General features: G+C 39.5%; 1 protein-coding gene across 2 annotated transcripts in view; it reads right to left on the reverse strand.

Moving 5' to 3' along the window:
- Positions 1–1,751: 1,751 nt before the first annotated feature.
- Positions 1,752–26,525, reverse strand: part of SUCLG2 (succinate-CoA ligase GDP-forming subunit beta) — a 104,495-nt gene continuing 79,721 nt past the window's right edge. For both annotated transcript variants that reach the window (XM_064432987.1, XM_064432986.1), the window contains exons 10-11: positions 11,007–11,127; positions 1,752–3,702 (exon numbers count right to left, since the gene is read on the reverse strand). In XM_064432987.1, coding sequence (XP_064289057.1) covers positions 3,587–3,702; positions 11,007–11,127 — 237 coding nt within the window. In that variant the 3' untranslated portion in view covers positions 1,752–3,586. The remainder of the gene's footprint in view (positions 3,703–11,006; positions 11,128–26,525) is intronic.

Genomic DNA, 26,525 nt, shown 5'->3' on the forward strand with positions numbered 1-26,525 from the left:
GCCCATTCCTGCTCCTGCTCCAATTCCTGTCCCACAGAAGTGAGTGGAGAGCACAGGAGCTCGAGGTCTTTGCCTCCTGGGACAGCAGTGGGCAGGCACTGAGAGGATTCCAGACTGGCTTTCAGGCTGGTGGGCACCAGCTGCACCCTGCCACTGGTGCCAGCCAGGCTGAGCAGAGCATTCCCAGCTCCCAGAGGGCAGCTGGAGGCTCACACAGACCCTGCAGCCCCAGCACACCCAGCCCAGCCACAGGAACCCAGCAAAACCCAGTGCTGGGCTCAGCCAGCTCTGAGGACAGCACCAGAGCAGTGAGGAAACACAGGAAGGGTGTGGGGAAAAGTGGGGGGAAAACCCCAAGAAAGTTTAGAAGAGGAAGGGGAAAGGAGCTGGGTGATAAATTGAAATGTGCAATGACCTTCTTTGCAACCACTTTGGCCGTGCTAGAGCTGACCTTGACTGCAAAAGACTCCAATTTCCTGAAAGGCAGCAAGAAGAAAAACAAGGAATGAAATCTCACAATCAGCTGAGGCTTACAGCAGCACTGAGAGCTGGCATTCCACATGTCATGTAACAAAGCCCTAAGCCTTGGGGATTTCTGAAAGGTGACAGTTCTTGCTCTAGGACACAGTCTGGCCACTGCCTGGCTCTGTGCTCAGATTTCCAGGCTCTTCTAGCCCAGCAAGGCTGCTCAGTCCTGGGTTTTGAGGCACCCTTGGTGCACTCAGCCAGCCCTGGGCTCAGCTCCCAGCAGCAGGGAAGCCTCCCTGAGCCACAAGAGGCAGAGGATGCTCTGAAGAGCCACAAGAGGCAGAGGATGCTCTGAAAGCCCAGGCAGGGCTCAGCTCAGAGGGCAGGGCAGGGCAGGCAGCCCTGCCTGGCATCTCCTCTCCTCTGGTGAGTGATGTGCACTGCCACGCTGTTCCAGTCACAGCAGTTCTGCACGACACCAGCTGCTCTGCCCCACGGAGGCAGGCACAGCCCTGACAAACAGGACACTAAGTGCTCCTTAAGGACATTCCTGCAGCACTCCCAGCTGTTACACTTTTGCTGGCAGAATTTAAAGGTATCTTGTTAAAGATGTAACACAATCTCAGCATTAACAGTTTCCTCCTGTTTTGCTTTCCAAAGTGTCCCGTCCTACGGAGTTTTATTAATACAGGCTGAAATTTCCAGATTTAAAGGTTAATTAAATCCCACTTAAAGCTTTCACAGAGGGGATTAGCTGGAACTTACCCACTGCTCATGCTGCTGTTTGCTTTGTGTGGGGAAAATACAACTAAAAACACCTTTCCCAGGGAGACCAAACCCAACTTTGCACGTTTGCACAAGGAGAGAAATGATCCATACAAATAAAACAAACCAGTCCACACCACCACAGTGAGCCTCTGGTTAGAGCCAGTGCACAGTGCCTGTGAAATACCAAAGCTGCAAAGATACCAAAGCAGAGCTTAGGGAAATCTCCATTTTACATCTGAAAAATTAAAATTATGCTGTTCCATTCTGTATATGGCTTAAGAGGAATAAAACTTGTATGTACTGTCATTGGCCTACACATAAGAAAAGATATAGAGATAAAATTATCTACATTTTTAGATAAAAGGTAAATATGCTGGAATATAGCAGTATCACCCAATTGAAACTAAATTCCAACGCATTTGATTTCACCCACCTGCCACAAAATGCTGAATGGAAGAGCACAGGCAAATTAAACATGATTCTATTTTACAGAAAGGACAAGGTCAATAAACATGTCTATTTTTACATTTATTTGACAAAATGGTGTACACAGTATTAATCTTTGCAAAATAATAATTGTGTATGCACAGTGGATGGTTTTGAGACCAGAATTAGGGACACAGTGTGTGACAACATTGCACAAACAGTTTTTCCACAGAATCTTAACTTTCCAGTATTAAAATATATAAAATAGAGTGTGATTCTTATTTATTGTGGTGAGGTAAACATTTCTTCCTTCAGAGCAGTGTGGCTTTTATGCACCTCCAAGAAGGCTGCTAAGGATACCCTTCTCCTTCATTCTGTCAATAACTACAGAGCTAGAGGCATATTTATTGCTGTTCTAATGGTCACACATTTTCTCCTTGAGCAATATGTAGAGAAAGGAATGGAGAAGGAAAAACCTGCAGGAATTGATGATGGCAACCTATCTGCACTATTTGTGTCAAGAGCCAAAGATTAGTGCAGATAATTTATTTTGAATGTAACAGTATTAATGGAAATGCCAAGAAAAATTTATTTACATTTTTCTAAGCAGAACACGGTATTGATTAGAGCTGCTCAAAAAAATCACAATTAGGAATTTATTTCACAAATTTTTATATCTCTGCCCATTTACAAAACCAGATCATAATATCCCCTCATTTGTTCACTGTTCAAATTTATTGATGATTTTCAGCACATAATTCCTGGGCAGAGTGAGATTTGTACAAAGTTCTTTAGTTACACAAGATCTTTAGTATTGCCTTCTGTTCCCTGAATGAATGATTTGTGTAACTAACAGCTTGAATTTTAACTGCTACAAAAGAGAATATAATCAAAATGAATCTTGGTCAATATCTGAGTAGTGAAACTTAGGGTGTTTTTTCTTACACATACTTTTACTGCTGCCTGAGAAGTCAAATACTTTAAAAATAGAAAAGTTCATTTGTGTTTTATTCCCAATAAATTAGAAATGGTTGTTGGAAGTTAAATCAGATGAAGATTTCTCCATGCTCCTCAGAGGTAACTGCTTCAGCTTCTCAGCTTACTTTAAAACCTCACAGCAGCGACATTCTCACAAAAGAGGTTATTTTAAAAAGTTAGCAGCCATTTCCTTAGTGGCAGAAAAATCCTCCTGGAGCCCCCGGATGGCATTGCTACAGCTGGAAATACAGCAGGGCATTTCCAAAGACCAGAAAAGGAATGAAACACATTACAGTGGTTTTTAGGCATGGTAAGAGTGGGAGTTCCTTTCTCTACCAACTTCTCAGTCCCTTTTCCTATTGTGAGGTATCCATTGGCATCAACAAAAGGTAATCATCTTAAGGCAAAACCAGTGATTTCCAAAAAAAGAAAATAATCATCATTCATTTGAATAAAAATAGGATTGTAAGCACAGCTTTTTACATTATTGCAAAAGTCCATAAAAATATAAACCCACTGTTAGTTCAGTCTTTACAATATAAAAACACAAACAAAAATATTGTGAAATAGGTGACCTAAAAGTGTTTGATTAAACAACAATTCTGTTGGCAGAAGTCAATTATCACTTATTTTGTCTTATCATGAGTTTATCAGTGACAATTTGGGAAAGAGAAACAAAAAAGAGCTTTAGGGAGTGAAGTATTACTTATTACAGTTGTGACTAATAAAATTACCAAAATCAGACAGACATATAAACTTTTGAAGATTGTAGCTGCAAAATTTCTGAAGCCCAACTTGCAAGCCATGGCCTGGGTTGGCCAGGCAACTCCAGTTCAGTCCCCCAAGCCTGATCTCTGCTTGGGAGAGCTCCATTAATCCTCTGGAACAACAGCAGGAATGATACCTTGTGAAACACAAGTTTTCCATGAGAATAACCTTCAAGGTGTTATTTTTTGGCCACGCTTGCCACTGCCTTCTTTGCTGCATCCTCCAGGTCGTTGGCAGAGGTGATGGGGAGTCCACTTTCACTCAGGATCCGCTGGGCTTCGCTGACATTTGTTCCTAAAAAAAGAACACTAACTATAATTAGTAATTAATACTCAGGAATAAATTAACATCTCCTAGCATGTCTCTGAAAAATCAGGTAATGCCTCAAACTACACATTTCAGTTTCGCAACAGATTAAAGGAGTGGCTGAGACTGAGCTGAGAAGAAGGAGCTCTTAATTCCAGTGACAATTGTGACAGACAATGCAATCTGAAAATGGCACTTGTGAGCACAACAGGGGCTTGGTGAAGATTAGAGGGTCAGGGCAGCATCCCCCAGAGCCAGCAGGGACATCCAGCAAGAGCTCTGGGTAATGGATCACGTGCCAGGCTCTTTTTAAGGCATTTATTAGCCACAATCAGCTACAGCTAATCAGTGAGTCAACAGTAACTAAAATTCACCTGTGATAACTGAAAGCTGCCAAATGAGCTGTTGAAAGGCAAAGATTGGGTAATCCTGAATATTTAACCAGGTTTAAGATGCTCCTGAATGTGCTGTTGCATTTTTACTAAAAACAGGGAATACAAAGGTCCCTGAAGTAATTCAGCATGACACCAATCCCTCCTCTGCTGCTGCACTAAATAATTATAATCACAGAAACATTTAGGTTGGAAAAGACCCTTAAGATCTTTGAGTATGACTGGAAACCCAGCACTGCCATGTCCACCAATAAACCATGTCCCTGAGTGCCATGTCCACCCTGCCCCAGGGAGAAAACATGATTACACAGCACAAGGGCTCCTGTTTTTATGAAAAAAGCTCAACTTCAGTCAATAGACTAATGCAAAGGAAAGGGAAAAAATCCAAAGCTGAAAAAGATATTTCAGGAAAATACATTTTCCCCACTTCCCTTGTCCAAATGACAAGAGCACCACCTTCCCATTGACTCTATCTCATTCTTTTTGGAAAACTGAGACTAACAGAAAATCTAAATTCTCCAGAGCTCTCTGCAGCAAAGCCAAGTGACACTTTGGATCACTGCTATGCTCTGCACCACAGAAGAACCTGGAGTCAGACATCCAATTGAGGAAGCAGAATCCACACTTTGGGGTCACACACCAGCCACAGGCACCCTGAGCTGGGCCTCTTTAGAATCATTTCTATCCTCCTTCATGTCAGGTTCCTTATTCATTTGCCACGCCAAAATGCTTAATTACTTTGTAATTCCTCGACCTAGCAAAATGAATTTTAATTCTATTTGGAGCTATACACTAATTATACCCTTAATTATTAACCAAGCAAGAAGCATACTCTTTACTGTGCAACATCCAGAATGCTCATTTTAAAGGATGATTTTTCAAATTTCTTTTTTTTTTTTTTCAGACTTCATAAAACATCTGAAACGGTACCACAGAAGCTGAGCATTTCAAAAGCCTGTTTCATCAGCGTGCTCAAGTCAGGATTGCCACTCCTGGAGTTGAGAGGGACCAAAGCCATCCCTGTCACAGCACTCTGTGATGGGAGAGGCAGGATCAGGAAGAGGAATGTGGGACCCATCTGCTCCCTCTGCAAAGGCACTGGCAGAACAGGTCATGCTTCCCATGGCTGTGCAGAGGACACGCTGCAGGGTTTGTGCAGGAAGGTCAAAGGCATCTGAAATCTTTGACAGAAGGGGGATTTGGTTGCTTAGTAACACCCAGAACTGTACAGAACTTTTTCTATAGAAAAAAAAAATATTATGGGCAAAAAAAAAAAGAGCATAATATTTGATTTTTGTTCAAGTATCCTATCTGATGTAATGTGGAGCTGCTACTTGTCAGCCCAGCACTGCACAGGGGAGGCAGGAGCCATTCCCAAGCTTCTCTTCTCTTTGGAGTCCCTCACACTTGTACAGTGATTCCCAACATACCTTAAAGGCTTTGCCTTTTATTTAGATACAAGTGTGATAAACATTTAAAACAGTCAAGACTGTACTGATCTCTCAAACAGGATTCTACAAGACAAAGTGTTATGAAGAGAGAAATAATGGAAAGAGGGAAATTTTCCAGGAAATTTTCCCACACAGAAAAAAACATTGTGGTGTTTGTGATAGCCAAGTATTTAAAACTAACTTTTGTTCTTCACTAAGTGGCCAATATTAATTTACTAACAGGTCAGAGAGGGAACAATACATTGGATCTGTTCTGCACTGCATTGATTGCTCTCCACACCACTTGTCTAACATGCATTACAAAATCAATACAAAACACAGGCCCCTGAGAAGGGAGGGGGAGTTTATGCAGGGAAATGAAATTATGAAAGCTGAAAAAAAAATCTCAGTGCAGCCAAAAGTGTACAAGTACATTTTGTGTTTCTTAAATAAAACACTTTTATAGGCAAGCCATACAATAACCACACTTTTCAGCAAGCACTTCCTTTCCTATAATTCTCCTTTTTTTGGTGATTGCCTTTTATCTCATTGTGATTAAGTATTTTAGCTATGTGGAGAATATGGAAATTATAATGAGCCCGCTAAAAGCAGAGGTAAAAGATTTCAAATTAAACTTTCCGAAAACAGTGGAAACATTTAGGAATCTACAAACACCATCTTGTTGCAACAGATGTTAAAATAAACAAATAAAGAATCCCACTCTTCCAGCATTAACCTCCTGCCACTGGATGGTGTCAGAGATCTGTGAACAGAATCCCATACCCAGGCTATCAGAATAATCTGCCCTTCCCCTGCCCTGCAGCCAGCTGAGAAAAGGTGAAAATTCACAGGGCTGGAGCCTGTGGGGCTTTTTTTGTTGCTGTGTTTTATTGTTTGGGGGTTTTGTGTCTGTGTGTGTTTGTTTTGTTTTTTTCTAAACTGGATTCTATGAAGAGAATGGCTTTCTAATTAGAAGTTTTTGTCTTCTGACATATATTACTGTCAACAACACTCCACAGAAAGCCTGGAAAGATGTAATTTTATCGGCATGCACCTTCAGGCTTTGTAATCTAAACATCCTCCTGCTGAAAACCTGGCTCCTGGAACAACCTCTGTGTCTGTGTCAATGCAATCTCAATTTACACTTCTGTGGACCTGAAATCTCTGCTACCAGTGGCAAAACAAATGTACTCAACTCACTACCAAAAAATCCTAATAATAAATATTCTGTCTAAGCGTGTCTCTACCAGGGGTAAGGTTACACCAGCACACAGTGGGAGGCTGAATGAAAATCAAACCAATAAAACACACCCAGTCATACTCCAATGCAGGATTTGGATTATGTTCCTCACTCACTTGGCCTGCCATAAACCCATGAGGAACAGGCTAAATGGTCACTGCTCAGTGCTGATGCTTAGAGAGGATGCAGGATTCTGCAATGCCATTTTCAGGTAAATAATCTGTAAGGGATAAGACACTGTTATATACATTTGCTATGTGCTAACAAATAGATGAATAATATAAAAAATATTCTGATTGACCCAAAACATTCTGTTATGACAAAAAATGTCAAAATATGCAGAATGTCAATTATTATTAGTGACATGAGCACAGTTATATACATTTGCTATGTGCTAACAAATAGATGAATAATATAAAAAATATTCTGATTGACCCAAAACATTCTGTTATGACAAAAAAGTCACAATATGCAGAATGTCAATTATTATTAGTGACATGAGCAGGTTGTGCCCACGTTACAGGATCCCTAGCAGGGGTCCAGCTTGGCCATGCTGCTCTGCTGAGTGCACTGAGCCACATCTGCCCCAGCAGGGATCAGGCAATGAATGCTCTCCTGTCTTCCCACAGCCTGGAAAACTGGGGCCTCTCAGGTCCCAAAGAGAGGTACTGGAGAATCAGGTTTGAAGTTCATCACTAGTTAACCTTCTTAAACAACATTTGATGTGAGGTTTGGATGGTGCCAAGCTTTAATTTATGGCCTTTAGGTAGGTAACATACACAGTTTTGGTGGCTTATACATCTCACACCTGTTGGCTCTGCAGTCAAGAATAAATCAACTTTCAGTGACTATTTGTAAAAGAAAATTGAACTCTATTCTGTCCACTCCATTTGCCTTTTCCTACCTTAAAATTTCCCCAAAAAATATTTTAATCTCTCCTTCTGCCTCATGTTTACATCCTAACAGGGAAGGGCACATTTAAATTTGTGCTGAATGTTTAAATCCAAGATGCCTGTATAGCCTGGTCTGAATGAAGTTCTAAGTGTGACTCTGCAATATCCCATTCTTCTCTCTTGACAGGAAATTTGGGATACTAAAAACCAAAAATCAGGCACACATACTAACCTATACCTACAAACAAGATACACAAGCTGGAGCAAAATTTCACTTGTGTGTAAAAGATTTCTGAAGATACTAGAATATTTCAGATTCTGAAGAACACACAAGGTCACTGATCACATGAATGAAAAATATAAAAAAATTTGCATTCAGACATGTGAATAAAAAGCAACTTGTTTGTATCTGAATTTCAATATATTAAGTAGCTATGATTCCTCCCAGTCCTTCTTGCCCTATGACCAGAGAAGGAGAGAATTCATTTTTTGAAAGAGAGAGGATATAAAATTTCCAGCATAGGAAATAGATATCTAATTCACAATTCTTTTTTATTCTTCCTTCTTTTCATCTAACTCTGAGCTACATAAATGAGAAGCAAGGCTTGGCTTCCCTTCAGCACTCCTAGTCAGTTTTCACAAAACTTAAGTGTATTACATTTTAAAGGGAAAAAATCCTGCATAAACCCAGCAGCAGTTACTTTTCTATCTGTAGAAGATGAAATTTAGAATATGTGGATTCTCCATTGGTCCATGAGCTTTTTGAACAATAATCCTGTGTCTCAGCTGGTGAGATCTTTACTGATAAGGCAAGCAAACATATGTAATTATAAAGTTACCATTTTCAAAGAGGAGAGTAATCCTTTCTTTATCCACTGGTAAAACGGCTTGTAATTATTATACAACTGAGAACAAAGATTTGTCCACAGAATCCTACTAAATCAAGACAGATTTGACTGATTAAAACTCTAGTCATCAAGACACTTATAGTACAGTGCATGTGGGCAACGAGTCTTTAAAGTGCAGGGCACAAATCTGTTAGATTTATGGGAATAATCACAAACCTTCTGCCGGGAAAATGTTCAAAATGGAAACCCAAAAGAGTGCTTGCTCCTTTTTCTCCTTTTGAACTGCAAAATGTAATCAGTGATGTTTTAAAAAGTCTTGAGTAGTCTTATTACTTCCACAGCACTCATTATTAATTCAAAATCTTTATAAGTTTAAATAACCTGGTGTGAGTTCAAAGAACAATGAAGATGATAAGGAATCCAGAGAGATTGATTTCTGAGGAAAGATTAAAAGGACCAAATATGCATGTATTGCTTGGTTAGGTGATCAAGGAGGCAGAGAAAACAGCAGTGACTTGCTAACAGTTCCAAAATACAACATCTGAAGGTTGTAAACATCACAGCTCTTTGTTTAGAATGAACATGAGGCATAAGAGAAGGAATTTAAAAAAAAAATTGAGATAAAGATTATGCAAAACTGGGAGCTTGCTGTATTATTCTGGGAGAGAGCTTCCCAAAGAAAATGTGGTACTGCCACTTCCAGAGTCAGCAAACAGTCTAGGAGAAACATTGTCACAGCTCTAGTGAAGAGTGAGCAGCCCTGGGAAGATGGTAACACAAAGATGTTTGCATTTAAGTCTGTATTTGACACTCTGTAGATTCAGCTTCAATCTCTTTCGAATTTTCTCATTCGAAAATGACTCAAAGGCCACAGGCACAAGAGGATCAGGCACCCCTGCAGGAGTTTCACTCTTCTGTACAATCATGGAATTATCAAAATTACAGGAGAAAGGCCAAGCACAGTGGCAGACCCAGCAGAGTGCAGTTTAAAATGACCAATTGCTCTTGTTTCTTTTATAACAGTTTCAAATATCACAACAGAAATATCTTGTTCATAGGAAAAACTAATGGCTTTTTCAATATCTTCACTTTAAAAGCAGCAGCTACAGCAGTTGAGAAGTCTCACAAATCTGACAGATAAACTTTTTCTCAGCTGTGAAAGACAGGAAAAGTTTTTTTGCTATGACAAAAAGTGAAACAGCATTGCCTAGAGCTGATAAACAATGAGATTTTATATAATGAAACTTTTCTGCTTCTAAGCAACATCCATCAGTCTCTCCTTCATCCATATTAAACTTTTTACTCAGTCTCTAAAGGTGTTGACTGGTGCTGTGCCATCCAAAGAAAATTTTCACAATTTGTTTCTAAAATCCATTTTAGGGTATTCAAACTTCCAGCAGAATCCATGCCAGCACGTGCAGTGCAGGATGAGAATGAGGGAGGGGAAGGCTCTGCTTTCTCCTGAAACACAAAAGGAGCATCCCCCTAAGCAAAGGGCTCCTGCATCCTCAGGAATCCCAGGGAGGGTGATTTTTGAAAAGTAAAAAGCCTGGTGCACTCAGAACATGCTTTCCTCTCCCTTGTATCACAGTGTGAAAACCACCTCAGTATTGCATCTCATGTCCATAAAGGGATGCATTTCCTCCTTTCAGCACCACTGCAGAGTGACAGGACATTTTATGCTCTTTACACACACACAGACATGAATATGGATGGTTTTCAGTAAGAGGCCTTAAAACCCACCCAGAAATCCCTCTGTTTTCCAAACCTACTTGGCCAGAAAGAAATATTTTCAGCTTACCAGGGCTGGGTGCTGATTGCAATCAAGGCACTTTTCACTCAGTGGCAGAAGATTCTCCCTCCTTCAGGGCACTTCTTAGAAATTACAGGCAGAACTCCACACCCACTGCCATTAAAGTCTGCAAGTGCCAAAGAGTGCTTGTCCTCCCCTCTCTATGGCTTTTTTATTTCTTGTGAAACAATGCTGGATGCACTAAAGAAAAAAATATTCCTCACCATTACCAAATCTTCTGGTTTTTATTGGATTTTAGCTGGACTGGGGGTTTGGGCAGAGGAACAAGTTACAGTAATTTCTCAAAAATACTGTTTCTAACATCTTCCTTTTAATTGACACTGGTGCAAATTAAAAAAAAAATCCTGTATTTTGCTGCAGGTTTGGCAATAATGGAATTGCATTCTAAAAAGGAATACCTTCCAGTAAACATAAACTTGCATCAAAATAATTTAAATTTGCATTGCAAATCTTACAGACAAACTCATAACGCTTCCATTGCAAAATTTCATTGCTTCCAGTACCACCAAGGTCCATAAATGCAGAAATATGAGTTTATTGACTTCAGGTTGTGCTATGGCTGAAGAATTTGACATATTCTTATTATGTGGAACCAATATGTTTACGAGAAGAAGAAATTCTGAGTGAATTACTGAGAACCTGAGGGCTGATTTTGTCTGATTCCAGCAGCACTCACCTTCCAGCCTGACCACCAGAGGTACTTTCAGCTCGAGCTCTTGGCAGGCTTTGGTGATACCATTGGCTATGATGGCACAGTTCACAATCCCACCAAAAATGTTCACAAGGATTGCTTCAACCTGTAGGAAAGAAACCAAGAAGGAATTGAGTGGAGGTGTGTTTATGTTTTGACTTTGTTTTTTAAATAAACACAGGTAAAAGATTCAAACCAGGATACCAACTGCTCTCTGCCAGGTAGATTCTGATTTATGGAAGGTACAAGCTTCACCTCTGCACTCAGAGAACTTGAGTCTGAGTCTATTATTGCTTCAGTGTACAGCAGTGATTAATTGTCTTGGTCTAAACCTGGGCATAGTAATTAATGTCATAATTATTTACAAAAAAAGGGAATTTCTACCTATAAATATAAAATAAAAGACCTTATACAAGCTATAGTTTGATTATTTTTAAAATGTATTGAATAATCATCAGAGGTTGGAGCTCAGAAAACACAGGGCATAAATGTGTGATGCACAAGCAATGAAATATTCATGTGGACACTTCACAAAACAATCTGGATCTTCACTTTATCACAAGCACGACAGAGGAAAAGGTAATAAACTTGCCCTGACTTGATAAAGAGGAGTAAAAATCCCTTCTAATTAACAAGGAGAGGCATGTAATGAAGAGCATTCATTACAACAGGTTAACTGATAACCTCAAAAAACTGCTATTCATCAGTTTCTGGAAACTGCAATTTCTCCACCTGATTCACAATTAAATCGCCCTTCACAACATACAAGACATTAATAAACAAAAGATATTAATATGATTTCTTTCCACTTGGAAAGGCAGCAGAACATTAACCCAAGCCCATATTCCAGGCTCCCAACCATGCCTTATCCCCTTGAGGACACCACAGGGATGCAGCCCTGCTGCTCCCATTCCACCCTGGGGCTAACCCACAACATTTGGGGTGCTCCACAAGGAGCTTCAGTGGGTGTCACAAACAAGCTTTGCCAGAATTGTGTTGACTCAAAAGCCGAGAGGATGGAGAAGGGATTAGGTGTGAAGGAATGAAATATCACTGCATTGCACTGGTGCAGGATGTCAGCTGCAATTATGCTCAGCTCACTGCACCACAGGAAGGGATTCACTCTGCCCAGCTCCAGCTAGCCAGGCTCACACCAGCACCAGGAAAATTCCCCGAGGCCACCCAGGTTTATAGCTCTGCACAATCAGGTTTTACATCTCCCCACAGACAAAATGTGACAATTCACTCCTGCGACGTGCACTCACACCCAGTTCAGCAGGTAGTAATACTGCCATCCACAGTGCAAAAGGAAAACACAACATCCCAACAAATGCTTACTTCCTATAAGACAGGGACACCTTTCACTAGACCAGGCTGCTCAAAAGATGATCCAGTGCATTTTGAGTTCGTGGAGCCTGTGTATAGCTCATGGCATGGCTTCCTCATCCCAGCCAGAGCACCAGAAGGAAATTTATAACCCAGTCAAACAAGAACATACAATTTAATTGATTTTATAACTCTTCCTTATACTCATATTAAATACATGCAGTTAACCATTAACCAGTTAAGTGTTTTCTGTATTTTCAGCTGGTGATGCCATTGCAGTCATTTATCTCACCTTTGTGTTACAAAATCCTTAACTCTGCAGAAGCTACCAAGAGTAAAACCATAGAAGAGCCCTTCTCTGCCTTGTTCCCACGCTTGTGCACACAGCAATATTCCTGGTGTTAGCAAGTAAAACCTAAGAGGAAAAACAGAGCCCTTCCAACTCTTATCCCATTAATCCTCATGGCAGAGATTTTTCCATGTAGAAGACTTTGGTGTTAAAACATTCTGGTGATGGATTCTAGCAGTAGGACACGCCACAGACAGCACTCCACCCTTCCTAACACATCCTCCTAATTCAGGGACATTGCAGCAGACATGTGACAGATCAACTTAACCAAGTGTGTTTACATTAGTAGAGATAAGGAGGAGGATTTCATGCCCACCACAGATATTTTAATTCCTAGCACAGACTTTTTCATTTAGGGATCTGCTTTTCAGCTTTCAAGCTGAATTCTAATCATGTCTTCTAATCCATTGGCAGCAAGAGGAAAAAAAAAATGAAGGAAATTAGATGCAGCTTGGATAATTGATGTTTGTGTGCTTGACTTTAATAAAAATACACTGTTAAATTAGAGAGGAGTCTAAAAAGATTCAATCAATAAGAAACTGAATCAGGTAGGGAATTCGATCTTGGGTTTTATCGTAATCTTCCAAATAAGCCAGAAGATCAGTTCAAATGATGCTGAGATTCACTTTAACTCTGCTGAAATCTGTGAACATTGTTTATATCTGCTTCTGTAGCCTGACTGGATCCTGCATTTCCAGCTGAAAGAATTTTAGCATTCAGACACAGTGGACGGATGAAGAGGTCTCATGTGCACAGAGAATGCACTGTCTCTGTATTATTTAAGTCTGTGAGGAAAATAAACCTCCTGCAGCATATCAGAACCATTCTATATCCACATGCTCAGCATCTAATTCCTATGGACTATTAGACATACCAAGGAGAGGGCAAACTGCCTGCATACAAGACAGGTTACTAAATAGCATCATTATTCTAATAAACATTTTTACCTACCAGAATGCCTTATAAATGTTTCTTGTATTTCAGCAACATTGCTAAGGAAACAAAAGCTAGTAGCATATCCATGGGTCAAGCCTTTTTAATGCAGAAAAACAACTGACATTTGTGAAATCCCCACAAAATGTACTTGCAACTGATTATGGATTCCTCTGGAGAAATAAGGGAACCCACAATGGCATGGAAACATCAGCGCCAGTGTTGGTCAAACCCCACAGTCTCCCAGGCCTCAGCAGCAGTGCTGGGAAGCCAAAGGAATGGAAGCTGAGTGCTGCATTCTGTTTTCATGCTAGATTTGGTGTTAAATCTTGGCAAATACTGGAACAGCCATTAATCCCACAGCTCTAAGTGCTGTGTGAACAGCTGTGCAGACTCTGAGAGTATTTTCTCTATAGATGAAAGGGGATATATTTATGGATAGCTCTATCTATGTAAAATCCATGTCACTTTATTACTAAAACTAATAGTTTTAATTTCCAGTCACTTTTTGGTAAAGTCAGCCTTGACAAAGCCTGCAATTCTGTTTTGAATGTTTGGCACCAACAAAAGCCCCACACTGCAAATAAATGTAACCGTGTGCTAACCAAAATATTGGTGTTAGGAGATTGCTGCTAGAATTGTATTGGATCCTCCAATTGTTTCTTCCCTCATCCCTTCAGCAGAGCAAACACCAGTGGAAGGATAATATCTCAGATCACTCAAACATGCCCCAGCCTGGGGGATGCTCACACTGCTGGGTGCTGGACACAAGCAATGAAGATCCAGATGTATTCCCAGCCCAGGGAGGGAGAATAAAGTTGGATCACCTGCAGCTGGAGCCAGACATCCAGTACTGCAAACATCCAGAAGCCTGGCAATCACTGTCATGTAAAACTTTCATATTCTGATTTCCAGAGATGTTTTACACCTCAAATCCCAGGGAATCACAGCTAAAAGAAGGACATTGCCTTTTAAGAGCTAAATAGCAACATTAAGGAAAAAAACAAACCACTGGGTAAAATGGGATACAAAGTTCTTCAGTTTGACTCTAGTGAAGTACATTTAATCCTTCCTACCAGTCCACTGGTGTTTAATATTCATTCATTCATAGTTTACCAAACTTGTTTCAAAGCAAAAGAAACAGATTATATCAAATTCTCAATACAAAGTAATAAAATGCCCACAGTTGTGTCTTCACTCTTTATCCTTCTGCTCCAACAGATAAGTCAGATGCAAACATTTTTATATATCACTGTATTATTACAGCTTGGACCACAGGTCAAATGTAACTTTTTCTTATTTGGTTTTGAAATATTACTCTAATCCTCTATCTTTTTATATCAGAGAACATTTATGGTTCATTTGAAAAAAAAAGATTAAGCTTTCTGTATCTGAGCAGTATGAAAGATTTACAAACACAAAAACATTTGCTTAAAACACCCACTAGAGGACAGTGCAATTCAATGTGGAAAAGGGATATAAAAATATCTTTGGAGAGGAGAGCAGGGTTATTTTTTCTACTTAAAGCCAAATGATATGATTTAACTTTATAAAAATTATGCAGAATATCATTCTGCCTCTTTGGGATGGAACTTTGAAAGTCTGAAAGTTATAAGTTTAAAGAGGTTGAGTCAACAAACAGCAAAGCAGGAAAGCTTGCAGTCAGGTGAAGAAATACTGACATTGGCAATTTTGAATGTCTTGCACTATTCTAAAACAGGTCAAGGTTTAAAATTCACTGGCAATGTACCTGCTGCCCTAGCAGGAAAGGAACTCTGATGAACCTCCAAAACATAATTCAGATTTTCCTGTCTGGGGCATCCCAACTGCTAGGTAGGAAAGCAGATTAAGGATTTTGCCCAAAGCTAATTTTTGGTCTGTACTCAAGAGGTTCCTGAGCAAGGCAAATCTCAGTGAGAGCAAACACCAGGTTCTGCCACACCCCTCTGTTGTGTGTGGAGCCCCATTCTTGGATGGCAGGTGAGAGGGCAGCACCTGGCTGGCACTGGAGGGAAGCCTTTTGGAAATGCATCTCCTTTAGGGCATGCTAAGAGTCCCAAACACTACATTTTTGCAAAGTCAAAGCTTTGCAGATCCAGTTTCTGATGTGCTGAAACAGCCACCTACAGTTTTCAGTCCTCCCTGCTTACAGGGAATTCAGGATCTAGAACAGGACAGGAATTTATTGGCTTTTGCTGGTTTGAAAACAATTCAGCAACAATCCTCTGCTACCTGACCAGATTCCAGGGTGTGGCACTTCCCTGGGGTATGAAAACCAGGCAGGCAAGGAGGGGTCTGGAGCAGGGAGAGCTCTGGTGCTCTCCAATACCAAAGATACCCCTCAGAATGGACCACCAGGAACATCCCTGCTGAGTGATTTTGTCTTAATTCTCTGTAGCACTGACACAAAAATAAAAATTACGGGATCAGAGCTCATTAATGGAATGAGATGAAACGATGAGTGGCAAATTACACATCAGAGTACCACAGTGGAAGCAGTCCCCAGAGAGTCTCCTTCATTCCTTTGCCCAGCTCCAAGCAGTGCATGTTTTGGGAACAGAAATATTCCAGTTCTGTATACACAGCCTCCTTCAAATTCCAAAATGTCATGGCAGGCAGCAGTGTGATCTCAGGAACCTCCATTTCAGTGAATTTCAGTGAGAAGTCTCACACCCAGCCTGTTTTGGGAAGGTTTCCTCACCTGCAGGACACACACTCTGCCCACCTGAGCCCTGGCACACTCACATCTATCACAATAATCCATCACCCCTTGGTCTGGGATCAACTTCAGATGTGTTTAGGAAGCTGCAAACCATCCCCTGCTTCCTGTGCTCCCACCTGGCCAGCCTCGGGCAGGTCCTGCCCAGGAGCCACAGCCCCCCAGGTTAATGCAGAGCAGAGTTAATTAATCCCACTCCATGATCCAGGCACAGCAGCCTTGCAGGCATGTTCTTTCACTGATAGGAAGCACAACCAGCTCCTAATATAATCCTTATTTATGGTAATAAGGGAAAATAATAAAGAGAGGGAAAACAAAAGGTTGAGCCCACAAAGTACCATTCTGAAGTATACTTGAGAATAAGGACAATAGCCTTTAGAACTGTTTTGGGGACATAATGCAGCGGGTAGTTGATAGAAAAATTGTATTTTTGGTGCAAATACGGCAGGATAACTTTTCTACTAGATCATGAGTATTTGGAATAAATTTGTTCTGACCCTCTTTTAACTATCTGAGCTTCAATGTGATGAACCCCTGGATAAGCAGAGCAGACTTGAGAACAACCCAGGGAAGACAACAACCTATACAACCACAAATTGCAATACTGAAAAAACCACACATCACCAATTCTTGTGTGTCAGGTGAGAGCACAGTATTTCAGATTGCCTTTAAATTCCTCTCTGTGCACCCAGAGCTAAGGGCAGCTGCATGTTTGGGCCTGATTTGGGGGACATTAATCCAGCAGAACCAAGAGGCACACACACCACCCCTCTTTAGGCACAAGCAGTGCACAGTGGTCATTAAACACTCAGGGAACTCCTATTGACTGCTCCATATTAGCATGGTAAGTTATAGAACCCTCCAAACCCACTCATCCAAGGCAGTTTATACAGCAGCATGACTGCAAGTAGTTCCTCCACAACAGCAAAGTCTATAAAAATTGATCCAATATTTGCTGAATTTTGCCTCAGCACTTCAGATTAATTTCTCAGAGGCACATCATACACTTTCTGTAATGTTTTTGCTGTCTGAAGTTTCAATTAGATTTTTGCTAAGCTATAATCAGCTTCCTGAAAAATAATGCAGCAGTGTCATCATTATTGAAGCATGTGACACAGGAGGTAGCAACGTGCCCCTGTTATTCCAACATCTTCTGCCCTGGGGTGCCTCTGCACAGTTTCATCATCCTTTATGGGGTGTTAAAAGACAAAAAGGTCAGACAAGTTTAAATTATTTGAGCTAACTGCAATAGTCTTCAAAAGAGGGAGCACCTGGAGAGTGGATATATGGATATATATGATGGATATATGGATATATATGATGGATATATGGATATATATGATGGATATATGATGAAATGGAGCTGGTGCAGGACACAGTCCACAGCGTGGGCTGCTGCCAGGTGAGTTGTTCAAAGAATAAGTCACACTGGATGGTGTGTGTGGTGTGTGGCAGGCACCTGGCAAATTACCAAAGCCAATGCTGTGAAATGGCACAATCACAAATATCCACAACGAGGCCTGACTAAACAGAAATGCTGATTTGATCACTTTCTGTACAAGACTTTCTGTTTAATTCAACAGCCAGTTGAAAATGAATGTATTATCAGTTTGGAGACATCTCAAGGTGTGCCTTCTCTCTTCCTTCTAGTTTGACTTTCTCCCAAGTCCAGCTAGAATGTGCCTTGCTCCAAACAGAGTTACTTCACAATTCAGGCAAGGAAAACACCAAAACCAAACCACCAAAAACCAAAGCCCTCCTAAGATCTGAAATCTTGATGTGAATAATAATTGACGTCAATTAGTGAAATTTATTTCCTGAAACAGAAAGTCACCAGAACCTATCTTTACTTCCTCTTTAGAAATAGCCTTAGAAATACAAATACGGTGTTTATTTGGAGTATCAAAGTACTAAGTAAAAGTACTCATCACATGAGAAAAGAGAGATGAAGAAGAATTATCCTTGTGCTCTAGAAAGACTTGAGATCTTCCTTTTTGTCACCTGAGAAACACCTCTGACTTCTATTCCCCATGCAGAAGAGAATGAAATGCTATAGAAGTTACTATCTAGGTCAGGCTGCATTTCTTAGTAAGACAATGGAAACTTTTAAAAAGGAATTCTGCACTTCAAGAAGCTTAATTAAAGTACAAAAATGCATTGTCATGGGTACTGAACTGCATATACACATCTGAAATCTCCAAATAATTAAAACATGTTCTTTTACAGTAACATTGCAGTCATCAAAAACGTGAATTGCTGTCCTCATTAGGTTCCAAATTACTACCACATAAAAATCAGCTCACTTTTAACATGTACTAAACTACAGCAGAACTAGTAAGACTCAGAAAGGTACTTAGAAGAGTGATAAGGACACAGGACAAGCTTTGTATTCAGATATTCTAAATAAACCACAACTTTCCATCTTAGCAGAGGAAACAGAAAGAGGATTCAGAGCCAAGCCCAAAAACTAGCAAGGGAAAAAGGCAACCAGGTGCAATCATTTTGTACCTGCCTCCAGGTATTTTTTTTTCTTAGTCCTTAATTCTCTAAATGAGACAGTGACAATACAAAAGGGGTCCTTTTACTGTTATTTTCAGATGCAGCATACAGCAATAGTTAGAAATGCTGCCATAGGATATTGGTTATGTCAAGAGTTTATATGAGTTGAGACTATACAGCAACAAATTCCTGGAAGAAAACAACAAAAGACTTGTTAGTACAAGAATATCAAAGATCACTAGGAAGCATCCTCAGACTCTTGTCCTCTTCTTGAGCTCCTCTTTACCTGCCTCTGGCTGCTGCTGGAGAAAACAGATCAGATCAAGACAGGTCCAGATCTTACTCAGTGCAGTTGCATTCTTCCAGTAAAGCACAGTTTACATTTCTTTAATATATCTATGCAACCCTTTTCTAAATTAAATCACAAAATAATTGGTGTCTGAGTCATATGTATCTTTGACAAGTAAAAATCACTGATGTCACTTCAGTCTTCCTAATAATTTAACCTATCATCTTCATCTTTACTAACCTTTTTTCACCTATTTTCTGTATTAAGAAGGGAATCACCTTCAGAGAAATAACTATGTGATAATAATCTCCCATCCACTTTTCACAAGTTTATCAAAGTATCTTGTAATAAAAGCAGAACTGCATGTTTTAGCCACAAACCCAAAGTGATATAATCAGCAAATCTGAACTGTGAAAGAAGTTATAGAGCTACATTAAGAAACAGATGGAGTGAGCCTAAAACAATCACAGATAAGCCAGCAGAAAGGAACTTAACTTTAGATTAATCAAGGTTGAGATGCTCAAGGCAACCATGGGGAGTCAGGTACATTAAAATTAACAGGAGACACATGTAAATCACAGGCTGCTTCTTATATCTCACCCCAGTTCTGTACAGAACAACACATGGAATTGTAGGTGTCCCTGTTAACCATACTCCCTTGCTTTACAAGTGATTTTGTACTGTGGTCAAGAAAAATATCTGTCTCAAAAAATGGCTCTCCTAGACTTGTTAACTTCAATGAGAATTGGAAAAAGCTGATGAGGGTTTAAAACTCCCATATTAAATTGCAAAAAAAATCACAACAAGCCTCAAATGCACGCTCTCATAACACTTGAAACTAAGCATGATGAAAACAAACAAATAGCCAGCACATACTCAGTTATACAACCAACCACATTTCACACAGCCAAGAGCTGTCACTTGGCTTCAGTAGCACTTTTTCTAAATTCAGATTTTCTGCTGGGTATCAGCAACTTAAACACAGTTCCTTGGTGCAGGATTCCAAAGATACAAAGAGGCAACTTACAAATAAAAATTAATTCAGAACCTTAATATAGTGCAAAATTCAATGGCAATGTTTAATGCTAAGCACACAAGTCCAGCAGTGTCTTATACCTTTTAATCTCAAAATCAGATAAGCAAGTACATCCACAGCAGATTACTTATTCAACAATTTGAGAGCATAAAAGTAAAGTTGCGCATTTATATCTTCACATGGTGACTTTTTTTTTTTATTTTTAATTTCCTCCTGGATGATCGACAAAAAGGAAAAATTCCCATTATTAGAATGTATTTCCTGAGAAACATGCCTTGTTTTCCAATACATACAGTACCAAGACAAAGTCATGATCTGGGCTAAGCTGCAGAAGGGAACTGAAAATCCGTATTTTAAAAGAAAACAATGCAAATGGTTATAACCAAGGAAATTACTGAAGACAGGAACAGTTGAATGCATGCATTGCATGCACTTTTTGTTAATTACTTTTTAAGCACTTACGCAGTAGTGGCTAAAGAGGAATTACATAAAAGGGAGATTACATAAAAACATTTCCAAGTGGGTGTTTCATGCTGAGCCACAGTCTGCAATAGCAGTGCTGATTAACCAGGACAGCCTTGGCTTCCCTTCCAAGGCCTTTAATGGCCCACCATAACCTCATTCATGGAATGGCTTGGGTTGGAAGGGAACTTGGAGGAGATCTCATTCCAACCCCTCTGCCACTGTCCCAGGCTGCTCCAAGTCCTGTCCAACCCGGCCTTGGACACTTCCAGGGATCCAGAGGCAGCCACAGCTCCTCTGTGCCAGGGTCTTGTCACCCTCACTGGGAACAAGTTATTTCTTGTATCTGATCTCAAAGCACCACCTCTGGGTTTAAAGCCATTCCCTGTGTCCTGTCCCTCCATCCCTTGTCCCAAGTCCCCCTCCAGCTCTCTTGGAGCCCCTTTGGGCACTGGAAGGTGCTCTAAGATCTCTCTGGAGTCTCCTCCTGTCCAGGTTGAACAACCCCAGCTCTCTCAGTCTGTTTGCACAGCAGGGATGCTCCAGCACTCTGGATCTTCTTTGTAGCCCTCCTCTGGACTTTCATACCTTTTCTTTTTTCAAGCACCAACAGCACAGATTCCTGCCTAAATTCTGCCTGGCCAGGTGATGACTGAAATGTTTTTCTACGAGTCCCTGCTCCAGATGTCCCTTTTTGCATGGAACTCATCACAAATGCATTTGTGTGAGACGTCAGCCCAAAGAGTTCTACCACGCTTTGGGGAACCAACACATAGTCAAGGAACTTGAATGAAAAAGCATTTCCTGAATTTGTTATTTGATTTGATAAAGCCATCTCCCAATGAAGTGTGGACACACTACAAACCTCAAGCTGAGCACTCTTCAAAGCCAAGATACCCTGCAGCACTCTCGACAGCTCTCACCTCAGTGACACCTTCGAGTGTTTACACAGAGCAAACAAAAGGACTCTGGTTTACTTCTGCCTAATTAAAATGTTTTAAAAGAATTTAATTATAAAATGCCAAACTACACAAATGCAAAGATCTTTCCTACAGAGAATTAGTGATGAATTGAATGATTTTTTTTTAATCAAACTGTTGGCAAGCGGTGTGGGTTTCCTGTTTGTAAACAGCCATATGAATGCTAAACATATTTATTCACAACTTGACACGAAATACAGCTCTGTAATTAATCATTTCCCTATCTAAGTCAGAAAAAATAAACCCCCAAACTTGTACCCCCTCTTATTATGAAATAGTCAGCTACACATAAATGAATAATTATCTGAATTATCAAGTATCTACAGATGTGCAGCTCTTTTCAGCCCAGACAATGGCATTCCCCTGATGCAAACTGCTAATCCCACACACATTCTCTTATTCTTTGTTTAAAGTGAGAAAATCTCCTTACTTATTAAATACGCTCAATCATGGGCTATTAAAGCTATTGTTTCAGGTTATCTATTAATTGCAGGCTCCCCTGTCTATATTCACTGCTAAGATACCACCCCTCTTATAATCTGAAAAATGCCTGCCTGAGTGGGTAAAATGTTAAAGGCCATGGGTTAAGACTAATTCTGAAAAATAAGGTAACTCTAAGCTGTGAAAAGTTGTCACTGGAATTAACTGCTTGAAATCCTGTCTTATTTTGAGAGGCTGAGTTTCAGATATATAAAAAAAATACTCAGTAGAACTTATTTAATTTCAGTCTTAAAAATTTGCAATAATATTTTGTTTTCTATAGCAACAAGATGTTTAGATCTGAAAGGCTGTATGATTGCACTCCCTGTAAGACCTGACTTTAATCTTCTGAAATGCCAACAATTAACAGTCAATATGAAGACAGAGGAAACCACATTGCTCATGGGAAAAGACTAAATTCTTTGTGGGAATATTATATTAATCCAAAATAGATCAGAAATGTAATCTGCTGCTTGAATACAGTCCTGAATATAATGGCAGCATTTATATGCTTTTTTCTCCACTTTAATAGGAAAAAATAAATGTACAAGATCTTTATAAGCTCAGTACATTCAAATAGAATAAAAGCAATATGCAGTCATAGTGACCAAGTAACATCTCTGACAGACAAAAAATCGCAGGTAAAATAAAAACCAAAAAGCTACAACACACATAGTGCAGGACATGGAAGATGTGCCAAGACCTAGACTAGAACAGCATGATGCCACCTACTTCTAAAAGATCTTTTTCATTATAGTGAGCCTGGAACCAACAAAACACCAGATCTCTTACAGACTTAATGTGAGATTGCTCCAGAAATTTAATACTGTAATTTAAGAATCAATGATTTTGTTTAGATTCCTGTAACTCATGTACAGTAATGCCTTGGTGTGATGGGAAGAGAAGTGGGAAAGGCGGAGAAACAATTTAACTTTATAATCCATGAAGTCAACAAGAATGATTCTCGAATAACAACAGACAATAAAACATTCATTATCAAAGTTTCACTTTGTTGTTTGTCTTCAGTGTCTGCAGCTGACAGATACACTCATTTATAATCCTCTGCCAGTTGCAAACTGGCAAACGCTTTTGAATTAGTCCCTTGACTTGAGCCTACAAATTTAATTGTTTCCACAAACGACTGGGCAATGTTTCAAGACTTTGCTTCAAGACACCCAAAAAGTCCTACGTTGTACCTAACAGAAAAACCAACAGGCTGTTCCTTGGCATTTCCTGGAATGATGGTTCTGCTCAGAATTAAACACAACCTGGATGAAAAATTTAAGAAGTATCAAAAGTAGTGTATCAAGAAAATCTCTTTGCTCTAAAAACTTCTGACTAGTTCCAATATTGATCCAAATTAGAAGCATATCTAAACCTCCAAGGACTTTCCTTAGGTGGTCCAAAAAAAATTGTGTGTGTTTAAATCTGCTCTGCTATATGTAATTCACTAGAAACACTTTAAGCAGAGTGAAAACTGCTGTTCATATCCATGAAGGAAAATGTTCTCCTCAGTTTTGTTACAAACCAAGAGTGAAACACTACTGAAACTCCATAAAGAATAATTTATACTTAAACAGAAAAAAAAAAAATCAACAAATTAAAGCCAAGGTAAATGGTACAGTGATTACTGCCTTGCTCCTTTTATTTAGGACTATTCTGATCATATGGAATTAAACAGATTGTTTACAAGATCCTCTATGAGCACATGGTCAAAGCTATCTCAGAAACAAAATGATTACCAGTCACAACTCCAGGCAACACATGGCTGCAGACAAAATTGATGTAAATCAGAAATGAGAAGCACTGGAAAAATGTGATGGGTCCTTGTTGAAACAGTTAGTACATTTCTCAGAAATACTTACATACTTTAAAGTCATTATTTCTTGATTTTTCAGCCAGAACACAAACCACCAAATATTTGATTAACAATATATCAAGAGGGCTTGGAATTCAGAATTAAAGAATGAACTGCTAGCAAATTATGGCAACAACATAAATATACTTGCATTTCATTAATCCTTATCCAATGAATATATTCACTCATTCACATAAAGAGAATATTCTTTTATAGTCACCAGTAGCAAAAGTACAGAAATATATCAAACAATTTAAAATACCCCATTGCTATTAAATTATAACCTTACAGCCATCTTTACAAATATATTTAACCACTCCAAGCATATGGATTTTATACTTGAAAAGTCAACACAACATTTTAGTAAATTTAAAAAAAATATTTCAGGAAATCTGAATAAGATGTTTTATTTTTGGTTCATAATTGCCTCTTCAGGGGTTTCTTTAACCCTTCTCTTTTAATTAGCCATCTGTTAAAGGTTATCATAGATATAATAACTAGTAGAGATGACAATTCTGATCCAAATTGGCAATACTTTTGCTTATGTTCTGTGTTTATTGATTCTGTATTCTTTTCCTTCAAGGACAGGCACTTGAAGTACAGTACTGGTGTTTCAAAGGAGGCTTAGCCAACATCACCCTTTAATGCAAATTGCCAAGGCAAGCCCAAGGACAATGACAGTCAATGTCAATGGCAGTTGATTGTCACCAGGATGTTTGGATTCTGGTCTAAATACTTACACCAAAACTGGCCATTGTTTTTTGCACTAACTCACAAGGAGCCCTCATTCAATGTCATGACCTCTGTTATTTTCTGGCCTGAACTTCAAGTTTCCATAAAATCTCCCTTCCTGCAAAACAACTATGGTTCAGCTAATCACCATCATAGCCAGCCTCTATTATTACCTGCTAGGCTTTGATTACCAGGACTTCAGCAACTCCAATATCCCTGATTTTCTCTTATGGCTGCAGCTGTGAAAATGACTTCTGGAGAACACTGGAACTGGCAGAAATTGCCAAAGTGGTTCTACACTGAGAGCTTGCTGCTCCCCCTCTGGTAGAAAATTCACACACAAGTTACAAAACTAGAAATAATTGTCCACTCTTCAGGCTTTGAAATCAAAACCCAGCAAGTCCTTCTTGTGTCTGCTCAAAGCCTTCCACCCCACCCAACACTGAGGAATTACAACCCTACTTCATGCCCCACACTTTTTATTTGACAAATGAACTCCACAGACCCATGGAATGGCAGAGCTGTGAAAGGTCACAGTTAATAATGCTTCATGTGAGGAACCAACTGGAATTCTTTCAAACATTTTATAGCCAAACCAACAAGATTTACTTATTGTTAAATCCTCAGTCAGGACCTACATTTATCTACAGCTATTGGTAGGCAGGACAAACTGTTTGAAAGCACAGAGTAATGCAATAGCTCAGCCTGGATATTGCTGAATGTGGATGCCACAGGATGTTTGGGTTTTCACTTCACTCACTGGTTATTTTCAGGCCTTCCCATATATGGCAAACATTTGTAAGCATTCTTCTAAAAGCATGCTGGTCCATTCAAGAAAAAGCAAAAAAAAAAGCATGGACACTGTTCAACATTGCACACAGCTGCAAATGGTAAAGACTTAAATGTGTACAAACCCTCAAAGAAACAAAAGCCATTGTATTGATTTCTGGATAGCTATTTTGGTTTCCCAATTATGAAAAAGCTACAGGTAGCTGTTTTCAGTATAATGTGATGCTGCAGTTGTCGCCTGTTTCTCATTAATTTTTCATTCCTACAAGAAAAAGTCTTTCCTGGGAGCACTAAGTGTCAGTGCAAGTCTGTTTCATTCACTTTTCAACACCAGACACGTATTTATTCCTAAGTTTTCAATTCCATTGCATAGCTTGCTATGCAACTTGCACACATCAACCCCAGCAGCAGACAGCTTTTCACCAAAAACTTGTAACTTGACATATACCTTGTCTTGCCTTAGGCTTAAATTGATTAATTCATCTTTCACTTGAGGTAAAGTCCCCCATTTAAAATGTTTTAGTAGGAAAAGGCAGATTTTACAAACTGAACCAGAAAAAGGACTTTCAGCATCTTTGTCACACTTCCAAATTTGATATTATGCACGGCTGTTAAGGAAGTCTTTACCTTAATTTTGCTGTTGCTATCTACAAGAAGTTTCTGCTTTCCAGATACTCCTTCCTGTGCAAAATATGAGGGCCACAAAGCAATGGCTGTCTCAGTCTTTTCTCCTCTTAGAATTCAATTTAAGTCTCACATTCTCAGATTTTTGGCAAGAAAATGGAGTCAGAGAAGCTACTCAGAGTATCCAAAACTCACTTAAGAAACTCATTCTATTACACCACTGAGTGGAACACCACAGAATAACTTTTGACAAGAGACAGTTAATATTTCAGAAGGTACCAACATACTACAGTAGGTTAACTATGGAAAAGCTCCAGGAATATATGTGGTATCTGCCTAAACTAATGACAGAGACCGAGAATTTCTCCTAAAAAAGATATATGCTAATTCAATCACAGAACTCTGACCTCAAGGCAGGGATTTTTGGT

The sequence above is a fragment of the Passer domesticus genome, chromosome 9, assembly GCF_036417665.1.
Source record: "Passer domesticus isolate bPasDom1 chromosome 9, bPasDom1.hap1, whole genome shotgun sequence".
Classification (NCBI taxonomy): Eukaryota; Metazoa; Chordata; class Aves; order Passeriformes; family Passeridae; genus Passer; species Passer domesticus.